This window comes from Ambystoma mexicanum, chromosome 3q, assembly GCF_040938575.1.
Source record: "Ambystoma mexicanum isolate Mex_15411 chromosome 3q, UKY_AmexF1_1, whole genome shotgun sequence".
NCBI lineage: Eukaryota > Metazoa > Chordata > Amphibia > Caudata > Ambystomatidae > Ambystoma > Ambystoma mexicanum.
The window spans coordinates 1,198,788,667-1,198,802,207 of NC_090926.1; the positions used below are offsets into that span (position 1 = coordinate 1,198,788,667).

Sequence of the window (13,541 nt, forward strand, 5' to 3'; positions counted from 1 at the left end):
ACGTAAGAGGTCTTTGGCTCCCGGAGGAGTCGTCATTGCACATCAACATCCGGAGCTCCATGCTGTGTTTTGGGCCCTCAAGTCATTCCTCCCGTCCCTCAAGGGCAAGGTGTTGTGGGTCTTCACCATGACGATGTTCTACATTTGGAAGCAGGGAAGGAAGCACAGGACCTATGGCACTGGGCCGTCGCTCAAAGGATGTTCCTGGTACCCTTTCATCTGGCAGGAGTGAAGCACACTGTCACCGACTCACTCAGCAGGGAGCTGTGCTCTTGCCATGAGTGGCAGGATCAGGTGGACCTACTGTTACGATGATGGGGCAATCCCCTGAACGATCTGTTTGCGACAAACACCAAGTGCCAGAGGTTTGCCAGCAGGTTTCCCAGGCCGGTGAGCATGGGGGATGCGTTCCCATTCCCCTGGGACGGCCTGTTCCTCTGTGCATTCCCACCGTTCCTCCTATGACTCATCAGTCAACTCAGACGGTCCCGGTGCAGGATGATACTCGCCGCACCGGCGTGGCCGAGGCAAATATGGTACCCGGCACTTCTGGACTTGTAAGCGTCCCCTCCAGTCAAGCTTCCGGCGGACACAGATCTTCTCGCTAGGGAAGGAGGCGCGATCTTGCACCACGACCCGTCGCCGCAGAACCTGCAGGCCTGGCTCCAGCAGCCCTAGAGCTTGGTGGATACGAGATCCCGGTGGATTGCAAGTAGGTACTTGCCAAGGCCAGGGCTTCTTCGACTCTTAAGTGCTATGGACATAAATGGAAGAGGTACACCATCTGGTGCCGTGCACAGAAGATAAACCCTCGACGGATTACGGCCCCTCAAGTGCTTCCGTACTTGCTGTCGCTGGCCAAGGCGGGGCTGGCGCATGCCTCGATCAAGATCCATCTGGCGGCTATCTCCCGGTACACCAGAACTCCGGGGGATTGTCACTGTGGTCACATCACCTGGTTAAGGAGTTTATAAAAGGACTTTTCTGCTTGTTCCTCTGAAATTCCTGTTGTGGAAGACGGCATTCCTGGTGGCCATCATCTCCGCACGAGGAGTGGGAGAGATCCAGACCCTCTTCTGTAAGCCTCCGCACTTGACTTTCCATGCACTGAGGGTCGTACTGAGGATGCACCCCCTCCTTCATGCCCAAGGTGCCCTCTGATTTCCATCTCCACGATCCCTTGGTGCTACCTGTTTTCTTCCCATCGTCTTCGTCGCCGGCTGAGAGGACTATGCACTTGCTAGATGTGGCGAGTGTGCTGAAGTTCTACGTGACCGCACAAAGAGTTTTCGGAAGACGTCACAGCTGTTTTTGAACTTTGTCCCTGTGAACCAGGGGAAAGCCCTCTCCAATGCCTCAATTTCCAGGTGGCTCTCCGGCTGCATCATACACTGTCACCGGTTAGCAAACCGACCGTTGTCTGGCCGTCCGAGAGCCTATTCGACCAGAGGGATCGCTGCAACTACGGCGTTCCTGTCTGGTGTGTCCCTGCTGGACATCTGCAGGGCTGCTACGTGGAGTTTGACGCACACTTTCACATGATTCTACTGCGTCGACCAGGATTCCAGGGAAGAGTCCAGAGTCGGCCGAGCAGTGCTGCGCAACCTGTTCGCTTGAAGGTGAGCCTGGTGAGGAGGTAAGAGATGCTTAATGTTGAGTTGTTGAAATGCTTAATGTTGAGCCTTGCCACCTCCCGTGGTTGTGCATGTTTGTACTGCTATGTATTCCTGTATTCATGAGCATGTGAATCCATGCCAGACCCCATGCTGGAGAGGGAACAAGTTACTTACCTGTAACTGTTGTTCTCCAGCTTGGGTCTGGCATGGATTCACATGCAAACCCTCCTGCCTCCCCTCTGCGGCTCTTCTCTTGGTCCTACTGCCATTTTGCGTGCTACCAAATCTGAAGATGGCTGCCAGAGGAGGGGCTTAGGTAGAGGGCAGTCATTGGCTGGGGCCAATATGACCCACAGACCAGTGATTGGTTATTAGGAGAAAAACTGAAACTGATTTTTTCTTTTACAGAGGATTCCGAGCCTGATGGGAATATTCATGAGCATGTGAATCCATGCCAGACCCATGCTGGAGAACAACAGTTACAGGTAAGTAACTTGTTCCATACTGCTAGATCTATCTGCCACATTCGATTTAGTGGATCACGACAAACTATGTGCCATTCTTACGAATGACTTCAGATTTTCAAGGGAGGCAACCCTCTGAATGAAATCCCTCCTAGCGGATCGTACTTCACGAGTACCTATTGGGAAAGAGTCGGCTGACTCCATCCCAGTTCCCATGGGTGTACCTCAAGGATCTTGCCTATCGCCTACCCTCTACAATGCCTATACTAAGCTATTATTTGGAGCGCTGGATGCTATGGGTGCCATCTACACCAACCTCGCAGATGACACCCAGATCCTCACCCCCATTACAGGTAATTACCATCAGGACACCCTACTCATTAAAAAAAAAAAAAGAAACGCAATAATACTAAATTGGATGGCTCACAATAGCCTCTGCCTCGATGAAAAAACAGCTCCTCAGTGTGGGTTCCACAACTAGAATTATGCCCTCCATCCTGAATACTCAACAATTAATATTGATGGCACTCTGATACCAGTACTGAAACAGGTCAAGACTCTAGGTGTCCATCTAGACGCTAACTTGACTATGACAAAACAGGTTAATGCCCTCTCCTCAGCTACCTCCTACACCTCCAAACTTATTGCCCTAAGCCGACAATTACTTACTCACAGAAAACTGTATCACCCTATCCAGGGCCTTAATACTATCGAAGTTGGACTACTGCAACGTACTACTGTTAGGCACCTCTAACACCAATCTGGCCAAATTACAATGAATGCAGAATAAAGCATTACGAGCTGCCGTAGGAATTAAAAAGTTTGATCACATCTCGAACATTAGGAGAGAAGCCCATTAGCTACCCATCAAGGCGAGAATCATTTTCAAAATTCTATGTATTGCGCATAAATGTTTTGCTAAAAAATCTCCTAAATATATCAATAACACAATAGCCAAACAAGCCTCGTACAGAACTCTTAGATCAAATAGAAATTCACTCCTTGAGATCCCGCGCTACAAAAGCTCTAGAGCAGGGGGTGGTAGCTTTATAGTCTTGGCCCCTAAACACTGGAACGCACTCCCCTTTAAGTATCAAAACCGAAGAGTCCTTCCAGTGCTTTGGAAAATCACTAAAAACCTGGTTAGTCAACCAATTTTAGCCAAATGAGACCTAGCCCAATGAATCCTAGACCTTTGCCTTCAGCTGTAAATAATGTCACTTGATCTAAGCAGTGTTAACTAATGATTCCATACTATGTAATGTTTGTGCAATTCTTTTTCATTCATGTATTAATTATGTATGATTGTATTCATAACTAAGATGACTGTGACTACGCCATGATACCTCAGGCTCTGGGCGTATAACATATGCAATAAATAAAAAATAAAAATGATTTGCTTGGTTGTGTTTTAAGAATTGAAACAATGCAGATCAATGTAAAAAGTGTGATTGGTGTTGCTCTTTGCATTTTCATCACTTGTTTCCTTTTTCCCCACAGCTTCCAGTATGCTTCTCCTCTTGACTCTTTACTGTTGTGATCTCTTTAGTAGGATGTGGTGCATTATAATCACCTCTCTTCATCTTCCCTTACAGCGTGTCGTGGAAAAACTAAAACTTGAAGAGGAGCAGAAGAAGGTATGATAACAGAAAGCACCACATGCATTATTGGTTGCTGTAATTACTGGAGCATTGTAATGCTAAAACCGTTCATCCTAGTCAAAATAAGATCAACATGTGATCACGAGCCAGTTACGCAAACTGAAATGATGAAAACCAAACAGGTGCCTCCTATTGTAGAGACTACAAAGCAGCCTATTAAGTTTTTAAAAGGAGGGATTTTGTATATTTTTTTATTGAATAAGGTTTCTTCAGTGAAAAGGTGCATACACATACGTCCAGGCTCTGAGCAGAGATCCCTTGGTAAATTGTTTCAAGGGCTTACGTAATGTGTAGTTAATCGTGGAGAACATTTATTTTCTGCTTTCTGTTTTAGTGGATGGTTTTGATAGTTTTTTTGTGATAGCTTCACACCAAAGCTGTGCATTTAAAAATGCTTAATTTGGTAGATCCAATTACATTAAATGGATTGGGCAATGTGTATCCCAATGATGATTGCAATAGAATACTTTCATACATCACTTATTGTTAGGGAGATTTTTAATTTGTATGCCAAATCCCAGCTACCTGTGAAACCACCAGCCCTTTTTGCTGAACACCTGGATCTTTTGTCTGTTCACTTGAATGAGTGAGAGCCTTTTCCCCGTCATTCATTTTTTTGCTCTGACTATGGGAACCCTTGTTCATTATTTGTATACTTTATTTTATGGAGTCATGTTTTCCTCCATATGTTTTAAGGCATCTGTAATTTACTTTTGCTTTGGGGCTTCCCTTTTTATATACTTTTGCTTCCCTTGTGAAAATTGATGTTCAAATGCGTGTTAATCTGCTTAGAATCACATGCTGTGCATGTGGTCCGACATCCAGTGGTAACCGCGGAGCACTGCATTTTGTCTTTCGGGGACCGAAAGGGAACATCGGCCATAGGCGTGGCGGTAACACTATGCCTATCGTGACGTGTAGTGTAACCAAAATAACTCACGCGCCCGAGGTCCCTCAGATTGTTTTTTTCCGCCCAGATAACTGCTCGCCCTATAGCGGAGACATTGTTTATCTTTATACCGACTTTGTCGGTTATTCCCTTATAAGTCACTTTGACAGCGATTAAGAACTTCGACGAAGACTGCAGGAAGTTTCTACGGCGGTGGATTCCGGTGCCCAAGATCTGGCAGCTGAGGCATCCACGTGGCCAGGCCCTCTGGCCGGTAGGGAGAGTGGGGTCGGGGTGGCCATATCTTTCGTTATGTCTTTACTCTTTCCCCCTCTTTGCCCTCTAGGTCTGGTCATCTTTGTTTATACCTTTTGGTATGGAAAGGACTCCATTTAGGTTCTGCCCTAAGTGTAGGGTCAGATACCTGTGGAAAGACGAGCACAGAATGTGTAATTCTTGTCTCCCCTTAGATCACGACGAGAAGCGGTGTGCGGCTTGTAAGCTCCTTCCGCCTAAGACCTTTAAGGAGCGCTGTGTAAAGCGGTGGGCCACGTACGGTATGTCGCCGGCTGAACCCTCCTCCCCCACCACCACACCGAAAGTGACGGGGGCACCTACGATGACCAGACATCCGTATCGGATGTTATAGACCTTGAGGCAGACACTTCTAGGTCCACCATGCCCGTCCCCGACCCTTCAAGGCCTGACACAAGCAATGCTTCAGGGACAATACCCTCCGACAGGGGCGTACAAAAACCGCAACACAAAAGCACACAAACCCACCACCAATTTCGACAGTTCTGTCAAAAAAGGTAAAAGCGCCAACAGGGCCATCGAAAATTTCGTCGGATTCCTCTGATCGGGTAGATCAGCAGCCTTCCCAGCATCTGCAGCAGCATCTTGCGACTGGGCACTCTAAAAACAAGGGCCTCTACCCTTAAATCAGGTTAACATGTCGAAGCACGGTCATGTTGCGCTCACCTGGCTCCCACAGAGGCGTCGATCTGAACTGGACAGCTGCGGTCTCCACCAATGTGATGCGTAGGGCCGAGATGACGGACTGGACTGGTCCACCTAGCTTCGTTTGCTTGGCCCGTAGGAATATTCTTCTGCAAATGGAGAAAGGGAATTAACCACCCGTGGAGTTGAGCGTAAATCCCCCCACCCCTGCTGTTCTTCTCACAGATCACCTTTGATGTCCCCTCTTATAGTCTCACCTGATGGTTTGAAAAGATGAGCTCTCCATCCTGCATTGAGCGCAGGGGCGCGTTGATAACCAGTTGCTTCACTGGCTCGAAGGAATTGGTAAGTTCCAGAACAATATTGACTCCGAAAAGTAGGTAGTCCGTAAGAGTTCAAATGCCTGACTTTCACTCTTGTCCGATTCCTTGCAGGTTGCAGCTTGACCCTAGTGAAGAGTTCCTCGTGGCAACCGGTAATATTCTGGTAAGGATTTGTATTTCCAACACAGTTCGATAAAATAATGTCAATATGTAACCTGTTGCTTTCTCCCTTATTCAGGCGCTGAGAGAAAGTATGAAGTCTCGGGGAATAATACCTCTGGTGGTAAAATCAGGTAAGTCTATTGTGGTGAGGAGGGTTCCCCTTGATAGTCCCTTTGTTTCATCTTGCTGTCCTTTTGTTTCTCCTTAGGGGCCGTGGTTCGGCGAAGATGCAGTGGAAGCTGCGCCGACCCGTGAAGAGGAATAGTACCCCCGGTGGTAAAATCGGGTAAGTCTACAGGGGGGGGGAATCTAATATTCCTCTGTGTATTCCCTTGGCTCACCTTGCTGCTGTTGTCTTCTCTTTAGGTGCCGGACTGCGGCGGGAACATGCAGGAGAATGCGGTGGAATGTGAAGATGCTGCGAAGGCCGGTGAGTTCAGTGCTGCGCTGCAGCAGGCGATGCGACGTGCATAAAATAACTTCTTTCTTCCAGCTTGAAGGCGCGATGGATCGGGAATTCAGGAAAGGATCAAGGTATTGCTCTTGTTCTAACCTTTTCTCCTTCTTTCTCCCTTTTTCTAGGAGCTCCAAACTCGAGGCGGGCGTGGCAGAAGACTGGATGCAGACTTGCAGGCACAGTGAGCGTTACGCTGCTGGATGCAGAATAACGCAAAGCGTGTGCTGCTCTTTGGGCGTGGTTTAAATAGCCTCCAAAGTAGTCCCAGGTAAGTATTCCGCCCCAGCCCCACCCGAGTAAAAAAATAGTCCCTAGGTAAAATAGTCCCTTCCAAGCCTCATTTGGCTTGGAGCTTCTTGCAGCATGGTGTGCATCAGGTAAGCTTGCAGCATGGTCTGCATCAGGTTAAGTTCTACTCTGAGCCTGGCGCCTATGGTGCCAGACCGCACCCAAACAGTCCCTAGCAGGTGGCTGGACCTGGTCTGGGTCCCGGGGGGTAGGCATCATGACAGGTCATTCAACGCTCCGATGGTCCTTAAAGGCCTGGTAGGCCCAAAACCTACTACTAGGCCTCCAGGCGAAAAGTCTACCGCTAGGCCCTCTAACGTCGCGGTAGGCGGTAAATCTTCTGATAAGCCTTCGAAAACGTTAACTCGTCCGATTTGAAGACAGTATCGCGAGAATTACTTCGGCAGTTGGGCTAGCACTTTCACCGTCGAAACGCATGGGGCAGGCCGTGGACAAGTCTAAAGACACGCCATGATGCCCCAATACTCAGGAAACCTGCGAGGACAGTCAGGATCCTCTGTCCAACACCCTTGGAGATGAATTCTGACGCCAAAGAGCGTAAAACTATGTTTTTTCACCTTTAGGCCCTACTAGGGAGAATTTTGAAGGGTGCATGGATCGTCTTGAAAAAATTCTCATTTTCTGAGCATTCTTCCCATAAGAGATCTTGTGGGGGACCTATTTTAAAATCGGCTTCACGTTTCCAAGACAATCTTGACTCTCAGCCCTCGGGTTCTGTCCACTATGATATGTGGCCCAGATGGACACTTACCAGGACATCTACAGTGAAGGAGAAGTGATCGGGTGAGAACCGTTCTTCTTTGATGTCTGTGAAAAAGTGCCAAAACCACAGATCCGCATTGAAGCATGAATGCTTTGCTGAGGGTCGCCTCTCTCGACTGCTGCTCTGACATCCCTTCAAGAGCCCTTCCTTTCGTCACCATGACAAAGGAACATGTGACCGGGTCTGCAGCTGCTGCATTGTGACGGCATCCGGCTTCATCCTCTTCATTGCTCCATAGGTACTGTGGGACTTGTAAGCCTTACGTGAGTCATTCTGTCGCTCCTTTGTTGCTGGAGGGCTGCTTGCAGTGTTTGGGTGTTTGCCCATGTTTGCCGAGGTCTAATGCTTGTGGGCATGCAGGGAGCCTTTCCCGAGGTCCCTGAACCCTTTTTTACCAACCAAAGCTTTATACTTACTTACTTAAAACTGAAGAATCCTTTGTAACTTTACCTTTTCTACAGCTGTGCCTTATCTGCTTTCCCTCCAATCTGACTTTGAAGAACTCATACCTAGATAAGGATGGACTGCTGAAGCATTCTGAAAAGTATTGTAAGTCTTGAAAAGTACAAAAAGTATTAAAAGTACTAACCTGCTGTTGTTGGTGTTCATCATTTTATTCCTACAACAGAACATTTTGAGTTGCTATAACAGTGGTTTTATTTGTATTTGAATTGTGTTAATTAACCTGATAAGTCTTAACCTATGGTTTATTCACATGAAGTATGGCATTGGTTTTCTATTGTGTATATTAGATTTGAAATAGTACTTACCTATATGAATATTTAACTTTGTCTTGTGTATATATAAAATAAACAGCAATTTTGATATAACTCTGTAAGCATTGGGCATAAGTATATTCTAAGTTCTCTGTACTAACCTACAACTCACATCTCCCTCCTAAAATAAGCCTGGTGGCTGCTCTGCCAGACTACCAATACCTTGACCAATACCTTCAGTGGTACCGGCCTATACTAGAAGTTGGAGCACTGTATATCAAGAGGACAGTTTTATAAAGTCCTATCACAGGTGGACCTTAGAAAAAGTATGTAACACTTATGTACAAATCCAACCTAACAGGTTTCCTCGTGTATGTAATAAATATTTTTTATTTCTTTCCAGATTGCTAAAGATATTGTAAAGGACAAGGATATACAGGTATGCCAAAAATGTTCTTGTGCCACATAGGACAAAAATAAAAATGAAAAATGTTTACTTATCACTTAATAAGGTTGATATTTGTTCTCTGAAAGAAGAGGATTTTTGTGTGATTTGGGAAGATTAATTACGGTCTTGAAGGAAATCATACATATTATGTTACTTTTTTTTCTGAAATCACCAAATGTACTGATTGTTTAGTTCTTTATGTTGATCCCAAAAACAACTCCTTTCTGCAATGTAGATGCACCCATAATTGTTTCTACTTCAACGAAAATAGCACAGGCTGATTAAGTGACAACGCAATGATATTTGATGGAAGATGATTGAGGATTTCCCGAACACTTAGAAATACATTTTATTTCGGATTGCAGCTTTAAACACTAAAGTATACCGAAGTGCTACTTTGTAAATTGTAACACAGTAAAATGAGTAAACAGAGTGGCTAGGGTACAAGGATCAGTGCTAACCTTTTGAAAATATAGATTTAGATACTAGTGATGCCTACATCCTATCCCCCTTTCTATGCACTCTTGGGAGTAATCTTCTCTGAGGACGGAACCGGCGCCATGTTTTTGCAGCAGAAATTAATCAAAACTGTTTACATCTGATGTTACACTTTTGCACTTTTGATGTTGCCCACAGCCTAATCACGGTTGTCCTTTTATCTGCAACGGACAGAAGTGCCCCAAGTCCTGTCCCCTCCATGTGCCAGCTTTGTGCAGTACCAAATTAATCACCCCGTGCCTCTGAACCCTAAAGCTAGACAGGTTCTTCCTTTTCTTTTAAGAAATGCTACAGAAACAAGAGAAGAACACCCGCACCCAAAAGAGAATCCTCAGCGGCCCACTCAAGCATTTCCTAACCTCAACATAGAGGGCACAGGAGGCTTTATCTGGCAAACACTGTCCAAGGAAAACAGTTAACGGAGTAAGGAACCAAACCCCCTATGTGGTGACTGACGATGGAACGCACCACCGCTCAGTACGAAGACCTGTGCAGCTCACTGTTAGGAAAGATTTCTCTTTACAGATGGCACCATTCCCTCCATTTATATGGACCCTGGACCCCCCCGACTTGAGTAAAGTACGTAACTTGTCTGGACACGATCTTACTTCACCCAGCTCACCACATAAGGAAGCAGAAATAGTTGCAGTTTTGATGAATAATTAGGGGGATGATCGCCCAGAAGTTCAAGAAGTGGAAGCTTTGCGAACTGGTGTGTCCAAAATGATGAAGAGCGGCAGCTAAGATCATGAAAAGATTCCAGGGACATAGTTAATCACTGCATTAATTTACACGCTCAATAGAAGGGCAAACCATCACAGTTTTTTTTTTTTAAAGTATAATACTTAAAGCTAATACTTAAAGCTAATACATCGGACAAGTCGGCCTGTGTCCAATCAAATGCTACTATTGATCGTACTTGCATGAATGAATTGAATGATCTTAGTTTAATTGAGCATGTTCATTCCATAATTTTGGAAAATGTTAGACGTCATGGAAATAGTTGTGCAGCATACTTTTGACACATCCTTTCAATGCTCCCCGATGGAATTTACAAATCTTATAGAAAATATTGCCGAGGTCGATTTACCTATTAATTCCATGAAGGATGATGGTTCCACTGGGGCAAACAAAATTCACCATACCTTTTAAAGAGGTAGATGATCGCATACGCCTTACCTCACCATCCCTTACAGCACTTAATATGGTTTTAAGTTCCTTTGTTACGATAACATTTGAGATGATGTAAGAGCGCATATGATCATGTTCTCATCGTCAAGATTGAAGAATTAATTGTAAGGTACATGTAGAAGACATGTCCACGAGGACTAATATGCAAACTCCTAATCATGTGCCCATTTTAATCTCACTGGCCTTTGATGGATAAGTCGAAGTGTCGCAAACTCTAAAATTGAGAGTAAATATTCCTATCCACCTGGCAATGATGAGGATTCTTCCATAATTATGAATAGTTCAGAAATGTATAATATAGAACCTAAGAAGGGGAGAAAGAAGTTGGGGAAAACATTCGGTAGGCTTGACTTCTTATGTAAAGAAAACTAAAAATCAAAGAACGATGAAAAGGGAAAATGCCTTCTAGATGTACATTTTTAAAAATATTTACCATAATGCAATCATTGAAGGGCAGGAGGAGCGATCCTCACGATAAACCAGGGGTTGGAATCCTATCACCATTGATTGAGAGGAATGTGAGCGAGGCCGCTGGGTGAGCTGGGCACCTCCAGCAGCGCAAGTCAGATTCCACTTAGTATTGGTATTTGTGTTTCAGTATTGGTATTTGTGTTTCATGTGCAGTTTACAATGATGTGATGCATAATTCTGGGAAATCAAACAATGGCACCTGTAGAATTGACACTGTTTTCATCCAGGATGAAAAAAATGGGAGAAGATATCAATCCTCTGAGAGTTGCTGCCCAGACCGGTTTAGAGATGCTTGGCTTCCAAAGTTTATATAAGTAGACCTCTATCTCTGCATCCAAGCAATCTAAATGCATACAGACGGTATATATTAGTGAACCTGATAACAAATTTGGTGGGGGTTCTTCAATGTAATATGAGCTCTCAAACGAATGGTTGCTATGACAACCTAAGGAAGGAAGAAATAAGGCAAAGAGATTAATCTATACAGAATCCGATTCTGGTATCCATCCCACTTGGTAGGAGTGTGGGCCAGGTACAATTTCAACACAGTGTGACTTGGTTCTAAACTAATTTCAGAATCTGATTTTTCTAAAAAGGACCCTTGCACCCTCAGAATGGTCCAAATTATGTGCAAGGTGCTATTTTAAGTGTAAATTCTTATGATCTCCTAAAATGTCTGTATAAACCGCTTGATGTGGAGCTCAATAACCCAGTTGGACAACTTAATGAGCAATACCCTACTGTCTGATGTTTGTGAATCTGCTTAGAATCACATGCTATGCATATATTCCGACATCTAGTGGTAATCGCAGATTATTGCATCTGTTTTTCAAAGATCGAAAAGGGATGTGGACATGGGCGTGACTGTAACATTATCCCTAATGTGACGTTTAGATCCCTCATACTTTGAAGTCCCACCAGATTGATTTTTTTCTGCCAACCTTGTTGGTAGCACAAAATGCTCATAGAGTTTTATATTGCTATCAAAATTGATTTTAATTCCACGGTTATTCAGTGGTTCGCTCATTCACAAGTACTATTGACACCTGATCCTGCTGACCTTTCATCCTGGGGCGTTTGGCGACTGTTCCCACATGGCTTCAGCTCTCGGCCTGACCTTCACAGTAGGGAGAGGAGGGTCCTAATCACACTTGCTTTTTTGAAAAAATGCCTGCCCCTTACCCCGTCTCTTCTTTTCTTCCCTCTACTATGGAGAGGACACCCTTTAAATGTTCCCGTCTTGCAACGGGAAGTTCCTTTGGGTGGCCACCCATCGCCTATGGAATCGTCATCTTCCTTGTGATCACGACGAGCGCTCGTGCAAAGCCTGTCTACTCTTTAAAGAGAAAACTTTGAAAGACTGGTGCACGTAATGGTGGGTGGCCTACGAACTGCAGGCCGAGAATTTATCCCCTGCCGCCTCAGACGAGAAATCTGTCAGCAACCACGGATCCAATTCGAAGGCCTTTGACTTTATGGTGGAGCCCTTGCACTCCCGTTTCTCCGTCCCCGGCAGGCATGCTGCTGGCAGTGCTCTGGGGAGATCACACCCCAGCGACAAGGACACACACCCCGGCGGGACACACCCCACGTTTCTAAACGCACAACCCCTACACTTTCATCGACTGTACCGTCGAAGAAGGTATGCATGCCCACAGGGCCGTTAAAACTTTTGATTAAAACTCCAGAACCTAATTTGGCAACCAGGGGGCGCGTGGATGAGCTTCTCTACTGTGTGAGCTCCATACCCTCTGGCCCCTCGGGCGACCTGACCCCCCATCTCTGGATCCCCCCCCTGATTGATCTGGAAATATTGCCTGCTAAAGGTGCCCCCCTCGTAGGGGGAGAAAGTCTGACCGAAATCAGTAAAGATTTCCCTGTAAAATTCGATGGTGAAGTCTGCCCCCTCCCCCAGGCGGGCAGGTCGCATCGCAGCGAAAGCGAATGTTGGCATTTTCGTGCACACCTCTGCGCTGGCGCACAACGTGGATGGCATAGCTCTCAACTCACACGCTTTTGGCGGGTGTCACCCGCCTTGTAAAGGGGTGACTCACCCGCCAAGCCTCCTGCATGCCCATTCATTCCAATGGGCGTCTCACCCGCCAAAAACAAAATCGGGTGATTTCACCCGCCTTTGCAACACAAATGGTTGAGAGCTATGGGATGGAATGGAGATTGCTGAGACCGCAGAGGAGGTGCACCGGGTGAACCCGTCACCCAGTCCGGATCGTTGCCCTGGGACATTCAAGCGGAGTCCTCAACCCGGCACCAGACTGTTAACCAGAACCGTGCCGTGACGGCACTCGGAGAAGGAGGAGACATCCCATGAGGCGCCGGCGGCTGCCAGAGAACCCAGTGAAGTGCTGTGCTTCCCTCTGGTGCGGCCCCGGATACTGCACTCTGCCGCCCTGGAGACGCGGAATAAAAGGAAAAAAATGAAGACGCGATCACATTGGATCCACTTCCCCAGAGACTGCTGCTCACGACGGCGTGCGAGTCACGCATCAAACGAATGGTCCGCCTGATAAGCGGGACGAATTTTGTTCAGGAAACCCACTCCTAGTGGGAGCGCAACGAGGCCACTGAAGGTACAGGGGGAACGCAGCCCAGTAA

General features: G+C 46.1%; 1 protein-coding gene across 1 annotated transcript in view; it reads left to right on the forward strand.

Moving 5' to 3' along the window:
* SHFL (shiftless antiviral inhibitor of ribosomal frameshifting) overlaps positions 1-13,541 on the forward strand; it is a 941,958-nt gene that overhangs the window by 405,918 nt on the left and 522,499 nt on the right. The window contains exons 4-5 of the mRNA XM_069604047.1: positions 3,676-3,717; positions 8,724-8,759. Of these exons, the coding sequence (XP_069460148.1) occupies positions 3,676-3,717; positions 8,724-8,759 (78 nt within the window). The remainder of the gene's footprint in view (positions 1-3,675; positions 3,718-8,723; positions 8,760-13,541) is intronic.